Here is an 8,282-nt window from a genome sequence, read left to right as displayed (position 1 = left end):
AATTTTTTTTCCAAAAAATCAAATCAAACATCTATTTTTTATTTTTTATATTATACTAAAAATTAATTTTACATTAAAAATATCACATCAATACCTATTTATATCACATCATACAACTATTTAAATTCAAAATTTTTACTATTCAAATTCCAATTCAAAATCCAAAACCCCCCAACCAAACACACCCTTAAAAACATGTTGAAACTTGAAAGCGACCTCTAGAAAACACTAGGACAGACATGATAACTGGAAAGAAAGTTTTAGGTGGAAGAAAAAAGCAAATGGCGGGAGAATATACAAACAGCGGTGGAGTAACACGTGTCAGAGCGAGACGGAAGGTGGCATTGCATGCAGTAGCTGTAGCTTCTGTTGGCTTTTCTCTCCGCAAACAAACACATCCTTATTTTACCACTACTCCTCCTTCGTGCATCATTAACTAATTGTCATTGATATTAATTAATTATCTTATCTGAATGGATGTACCTTAGCTAATTTATTATTATTATTATTATTATTATTAATTTTCTATTTAATTAGTTTGATGAGAAGGCAGAGTGAGCAGGGCAGAGCAGAGCAGAGCAAACCGCCCCAGTTATCCCATGGCAGCTATCCACTTGCCTTTGCCTCCATTTCCTCGAGATCCATTTTGCATTCTTATTCTTAGTACTATTATTATTAGTATTCTTATAGTAATATTGCCGCCCAACTCACTGAATTCCAGCCTTGTCCTGGTCCGGGTTCTGGTCCTCGACCTCCTCCTCCTGACTCGTGTCATGTATTAAAGTTTGATTGACCAGTCAGAACATGCATATACATACTACATACATACATGCAACGGATTTTAATTAATTAATTAATAATGTGACTTCATTACTGCTAAATATAATTGCCTTTAAAGATCTAATTGATTGGAGTGTTGATGATCACAATGCAAATTATGGTATGGATTAATGAGTCCACTGAGAAGTAAATTACATTAGATGCATATATACAAAAGAGGAAGCAAATTAAGCTAAGCAATATAATGGATAGAGACAGGAGAGAAGAACCGCCTCGTTTGCCGTGCGCATTTCTCTTTCACCATTTCTATATCTCTCCTCCTTTTTCTCTCTCTCTCTCTCTCATTCCCTCACTCTTTCCCACAAAACAAACTGAGTCTGAGTCTTGGAGCAGTGCTGTTTCCCAAAGACACCCCCCTCTCTTTCATTCTCTCTCTCTTGCTTTCTTTCTCTCTCTGCCTCCTCCCTCATCATCACCATCATCTGTTGTCGAAATTTTCACGCTCACCCAGGCAGGTGGCTTTGGCTTCAACTTTGGGGTTAGGCTTAATGGATGATATGGATTCTTCTTCTTCCCACACCAACAATAGCAGCAGCAACTGGCTCGCCTTCTCGCTTTCCAACCATTCCCACCTCTTCCCAAGTATATCCTCAGCTCTTCTCTTTTTCCTCACCCATATATATATATATATATACTCCACTCCTTTTTTAAATTTTTCATTTATTTCTTGTCATTATTAATTGTTGGATTGTAACAAATTATATATATATATTTGGGAGAAGATATTGTTTATACTGCAGCCTATATAATGGGATTTGATGTGTAATTGTTCTGCAGGCGGTGGGATTCTGGATCAAGAAAATGGAAGCTGTACTAGGGCAACTGCAGTAGCAGATCAGCGTCTGGCGGTGCTCGGCGGCGGATGTCCGAAGCTGGAGGATTTCCTCGGTGCCGCCGGAATCTCTTCCGGCAACGAAGGAAGTGCTGCTGATGGATTCGCTGGGCTTAGTAGCATGCCGGGAGTTGATATTTACGACGACTCCGAACTCAAGACAATCGCTGCCGGTTTCTTAAGCGGGTTTTCCACCGACAAAAGTCGGCATCCCGCCACCGCGGCGCCGGTGAAGAAATCCGTCGAGACATTCGGCCAACGTACATCTATTTTCAGAGGAGTTACCAGGTACAATTCAAACCCCAAGAACCTATACCTTAACCATGATTGATGACCTTACTAGGGTTTTGAAATATTATTAACTTTTAATATGTATACAGACACAGGTGGACTGGAAGATACGAAGCTCATCTATGGGACAATAGTTGCAGAAGAGAAGGCCAAAGTAGGAAAGGCAGACAAGGTTAATTTGAACTAGTGTACCCTAATTCTCTAAATTAGGGTTTCTTTTTTTTTTGCCCTTTTACAGTGATCAATATCACTTTCCATTGATTACCCGAACCATAAATTATATTTCTGATGTTGGTTTCTCTTTTTGGAATATGGACGTGACAAATGATTGCTACACGGGACAATTTCAAATCCATCATTTTGGTCCAAAATATTTCAGTTTATTTGGGTAAGTACTGCATCATTCATACTTGTGTGTATCCAATCACTTTTTCCCTGATGCCAAAATTTTATTCAATTTCCGGGGTGTTGAGATTCTCCTTGGATTCTCAATTTCCATGACAGTATTACTAAACTGGTGTTTCATTTCTGAATCATTTACCCAAAAAAGGAGGCTATGATAAAGAGGAGAAAGCAGCTAGGGCTTATGATCTTGCTGCCCTCAAGTATTGGGGTCCAACCACCACCACCAATTTTCCTGTATGGATCACCAACGTCTATATTTAATTCACACATTCGAACATTATTTTTTTTTTTTTTTAGAAAAGAAAAAATATAAGTTAACAAGAATTATCTCTGCATGCACACAGGCTTCGGACTACGAGAAAGAAATGGAGGAAATGAAGCACATGACTCGGCAGGAATTTGTGGCTTCACTCAGAAGGTTCTTTTTCTCAAAAGTATATTATTGTTTTGCCACATTTGTACAAACTCAAAAACTGTTTCTTGACATCGATCTCACTGTTCTTCATCTGTTCGCATTGTTTTTTCTTTTACCATTATTATTAATATTATATTTATATGCAGAAGAAGCAGTGGGTTCTCAAGAGGGGCCTCAATTTACAGAGGAGTCACCAGGTCTCTCCATTTACAGTAGCGTTTTCCAGTTCGTATGTATCAAAAAATCAAAATATATATTATTCTCATTCTCCTGCCTGGGATTCTTGCAGACACCACCAGCACGGCCGCTGGCAGGCCAGAATCGGGAGAGTCGCCGGAAACAAAGATCTCTATCTGGGCACATTTAGTGAGTCTCTCTCTCTCTCTCTCTCTCTCTCTCTCTATATATATATATATATATATAATATTATTACTATTTTTATTTATTCATTCAAGTGGAAGTAAAGAGATAGATAATGATGCATGTAGCAGCAGCACACAATATATGACAAATAAATATGCAGACGTCTTAAATGCTCACTAGGTTTCTATTGGCCTCTCCTGGCGGTGGACGTCACGAAATATCTACACCCTCCAAATATTAATATTTTTCTCTGTACACTGCAATAGATTTACGTGGCGACCCTTCCTTGGGTGTCGAATCGGTGCCATAAAAACAAAAGAGATACTATTATTTATTTTTTTTTTCTCTTTCATTATTATTATTTTTTTGACCTTAATCTGCTTTGTTATATACTTATTATTTGTTCATTAACTTTGTGCTGCGTAACTAAACTGTCTGGATCAGGTACTCAGGAGGAAGCTGCTGAGGCGTACGACATTGCTGCGATCAAATTCCGGGGACTGAACGCCGTGACCAATTTCGACATGAGCCGTTACGACGTGAAGAGCATTGCCAGCAGCAATCTGCCAATCGGCGGCGCCAACGCCGTCAACAAATCCAAGACATCATCGGAGTCCGACAGTAAGAGTGATGGCCTCCCGTCATCGTCGGAGGTCGTCCAAAACAAGGATCTCGCCTCCTCCACGTCACTCCATTTTCTCTCTCAGAATTCTTCTACTCCCACAATAACCTTTAGCGGCCTGCCCATGAAGCCAGAACAGCCGCCGAACCATCTCTGGGCCGCCGCTTTAGGGTACCAAACCCCAGCCGGCGCCGCCGTGGCCACAAACCCTATGTTCCCGGACGCCAGTGCAACGCCCTACTGCGTGGACTTCCCCGCCGGCCGGAGTCATGATCAGAATTTTCTTGCCGGCTACGTGTACTATCAGCAGCAGCAAAGCAGCAGCAATGGTACAACTCCTCAAAGCCCATCCGCCGCCGTCGTTTGCACTAATGGTACAAGCCGTGAAGCGCATGTAGGGATTGTGGGCAACAATAACAATAATAGCAATAGCAATAGCAATAGCAGCAACAGTTGGATTAATGCGCAGCAAGCTCCATCACCATCAACAGGCCATACATTCCAGGGTCCAAAAGCAAGTCTATCGGCATTTCAGACACCGATTTTTGGCGTGGAATGAAGAGGTGGAGATAAATGGTATAGTAATTACTATTACTATGTAATGGTGTTTAGCTGTTGTGGGATACAGAGTTGTAGCTAGGGGGGTGTGGGGGTAGTGAATTATGTTCACAGCAACACAACAGATAGGGTGGGTGGGTGAGTGGGTTGGTCAAAAAAGTGGTGGTCTTTTGTTACTTTGCTTTTAATGATTATTATTATTGTTAATGCATGGCATGGAATGGGGATGGATGAATGGATGGATGGGACTGAAAAACAAAATGGGATTGACAATCATTACCGGGTCGGGTCGGGTCCTCCTGTATGTCCCAACTGAATCTTTCTGCTTCTGTTGTTAGGTCATGGCGTTTTCAATTCTCTCTTTGCTCTTTTACTGTTACCTTTTCACTTTTGTGGGTGTCTCGTTGGCTTGACCGACGACCGACAGTGAGTTGTGGAATATACTTATGTTTAGGGCTAATTGTGTTGAGGAGAGTCCCCTTGTGAATGATTAAGGTCAATGAAAATGGAAGAACTTTTAAGACTTGTTCCATAAAGCAAACTTCATCAATAATTATAAAACAGAATTGGAAGCTATCAAATAAAAGAGTACTTGTTTGTTTGCATTTTTATATCTATCATCAATTTCCAAATATATATTTTTCCTTTCAAAATATACATGTTTTATTCAAAATATGGTATAGTTAAGGTGGGTTGAATTTACAATTGGATGATCATCAAAAGATTTTATTTTATTTTTCTTTTAGAATTTAGAGTAATTAAATTTTAAATTCGTACCAAATAGTATTAAAGTACCAAATAGTATTAAAGACGTTTGATTGTAAAGGAATTAAGAAGTACAAATGGTATTAAGATGTTTGATAGTAAAGAAAGTAAAGAACTTAAGGAGAAGACGAAAAAGTGCAAAAAATTAAATATATTACTGAAATAAATAATAACAATTTTCATGGAGATATTGGATCTAATTTATTACGATCAAATCAATCCTATAGACCGACACATCGTTCTATTATATACATAATGCAAAGAGATAGTAACTCTTTCTTACAAAAGTAATAATTGAGAGAATTAATACTAATCAATTTATTTTTTTATCTTTAATAATATCTAAATTTGAGAGTTTATTCAAATACTAATTAAGACAATCTTTAATCTTATGACAAATTTTGATATCTTGCTAACCAAATGCAAGATTTGATTTAATAATCAAAATTTCAGATTTACATATTGGTAATATATCTACAATGCCCTTTATCTCTTTTGAATGTAGCATTTGGGGGTTTTGTAATATATTAAGATATAATAGTATTTTATTGGTTACAAAAGTGTTTAAGAGATTTTGATATTTTTGCTCTTTGACTTTATGTATAAAGTAATTATATATGTTATTATATGATTGTAATTTAAGTAAGCATTAAATATATTTTCGTATTAGTGTATGATTAATTTTAATAATAGGAAAAATGTACTTTTAAGTGAAATATACGAAAATGATAAAAATTATACTTTGAATTGAAAATGAAAGAGTATATTGTATCTGAAGTTAAGATTAAACCGTATTATCCACAACCGAAAATAAAACTTGCGCCGTACTCCTTTTGTTCGCACTCAACCTCTCAATTTGTCTGACAGTCGAGTCAAAAGTATAACTCGGAGATTAGTTGAAAAGACATTAGTTTTTAAACTTTAGTAATAGATTTCAAAAGCATTCTCACTATTAAAAAAACTGTTTTCTACTACGGCCGGAAAATCGTAGCAAAAAGTCATTTTTCGTGCAATTTGCGTATTTGCTACGCCTTTGTTACGACTTTTTTCCGTAATGTGTACTCGCGTAACGAATGTTTTTTGCCACGCCATTTTTCGTAACTATTACTGTCGGTCAATGCTCCCTAATGCAGGGTTTTTGTTACGCTGTTTGTTACGAATTTCCTCTCGTAACCAAATGTTGATCCTTCCGCGCGTGTGTCAGAGCTTTTAGTTACGATATTTGTTACGAAAGGTCGTCGCGCTACAAAAATGTTTCTGTGATCGCTTGTTATATATATTTTTTTTGTTACGAATATTTGTAACGACATTAAACCCGTAATAAAAAAATATACTTTCCTATAGTTACGGAACAACCTGAAACAACAAATATCCAAGGACCACTTTTTGTCACGGTATTTCATCCTTTTGTTACGCAGAAATAGCATGCTATGAAAAATAGTAGTTACACTGCAATTGAAATTGTGCGTAACAAAATGACTTGCTGTGATCTCCCAAATACCGAAAGAAATTCCGTATACACATTATGCTATAAACATCATCATTGGCAATACTTGCAAACATTAATTCATAGTAAAATCTGAATCCCAACATTAAGGCACATGGACACCACAATTTTTACTGGAAAATCTCCATACCTTACAACGAAGTAAAGCAACCCATAAAACAAGCCTAGCAAGCATTACACAACAACATCATGTTCCGCAAAACGGGCTTAACAGTTCAAACACCAAGCCTAACAATAAGCAAGTACGGATATCCATCAATCCATAACCACATCTTTCACCACACGAATTAAAACTCCAATGATCTATGCATCCATTCCACATATAGTTCACACAGCCTCAACACAATCCATCCAAAAACAAGTACGACATACAATCCATAAGACAAACGAGGCAACTAACATGGGTGAATCGGTAGATACGCTTCAGGGGCTGCGCATGAGCTGCAATTGCCAACACAAAGATTAGTTTAAGTCATATTTCTTATAAATTTTGGAAGGCAATACAAGAAATGTATGAAAGTAGATCCGTACATCCTTGTAGTTCCACTCAATAGGATCTTCACCAACGACATCGCGAAGAGTAGTCGCCCCAGCAATGGTCGGCAAAATAAGGGGTGTGTCAGGGACTGAGGCGGATGTCACGAAGACCTTGACCAGGGAAAGTGTGTCACCTACAACATCCACAAGTGCAATTTTTGAGTATATTGAGCCGTATATATCAACAGACGTTCAAACTGTATGTATAACATGCCATAACACAGACATTAGAAGTCTAAAACTTTGCAACTAGAACAATACGAGTATGTATATTCAGACATGTCGTACAATACATGGTATTATATCCATGAATTAGGTACCAAAGCACATTATATCCTAATTTCCTATGTGATTGCAGCTCGATCTATAAACCGATCATCCTCCAATAAACAAATGTAAACCAGCAATATCAGTACAATATCAAATAAAAAAAAATTTCGAAGTTCTATATCCATATGGCAACCCCCAAATGGGAGTGCTCCATGTATGTGTCGTAGTACTATGTCTCAATGAGATTAACTACCATTTATGCATTAAATACGAGCAGACATCCGTAGATGCAGTTCCAAGTTCAGAGTACCGACCACTGATATATCAAATTATATCTACCAAATTCATCACTAACAAGAGATACACCTTGGCAGCAAGGGACTACATAGGATTTCAATAATAAAGTCAACTTTCAACATTTTTTGGGGAAAGTCATAGTGTACCCAAATAGTGTAATAGCAGCTTAGCCATAAACAATGTGGTAAAAGATAAAAAATACCAGACCAGCACAAGAGTCGGCATAATACCACTGATTTTACTGCCCCTATATTAACAGTGTACATAACACAAGCAAATCCACATATCGTAACATTGTATATGACAATTTAACAGATCACATCGGTGCTATCGAAATTTCTTATAAGTCAATCGTTCACATAGTAAGCAAAGATAGCAAGTATGCAAATAGCACCTACTTATGACTATTCTACAGGTTTCAACACAATCCTACTGGTGTTTATGCAACTCCAGATTGAAGTCCATTACACAAGTCGGATCTACATGTGATAAAATTACACCATTAATAAATCAAACTTCACACCATCCGATAAACCAGGACATAGCAGTTTGTTTCTATTTTCCTAAATGTTTGCCCACT

General features: G+C 37.4%; 1 protein-coding gene across 1 annotated transcript; it reads left to right on the top strand.

Annotated features, from left to right (window-relative positions):
- The first annotated feature begins 1,109 nt into the window (after positions 1-1,109).
- Positions 1,110-4,847, top strand: LOC127244142 (AP2-like ethylene-responsive transcription factor AIL5). The gene is made up of 9 exons (XM_051264506.1): positions 1,110-1,422; positions 1,618-1,960; positions 2,053-2,135; positions 2,343-2,351; positions 2,514-2,602; positions 2,713-2,786; positions 2,930-2,980; positions 3,073-3,149; positions 3,591-4,847. Exons 1-9 carry the CDS (start codon positions 1,329-1,331, stop codon positions 4,325-4,327), a joined length of 1,557 nt encoding a protein of 518 aa, XP_051120463.1. The 5' UTR covers positions 1,110-1,328; the 3' UTR covers positions 4,328-4,847.
- Positions 4,848-8,282: the final 3,435 nt, after the last annotated feature.

This window comes from Andrographis paniculata, unplaced genomic scaffold, assembly GCF_009805555.1.
Source record: "Andrographis paniculata isolate CXL003 unplaced genomic scaffold, ASM980555v1 Contig9END, whole genome shotgun sequence".
NCBI classification, from domain to species: domain Eukaryota; kingdom Viridiplantae; phylum Streptophyta; class Magnoliopsida; order Lamiales; family Acanthaceae; genus Andrographis; species Andrographis paniculata.
The sequence above is the reverse complement of the archived record's forward strand: the minus strand, read 5'-3'. Positions and strand labels throughout refer to the sequence as shown.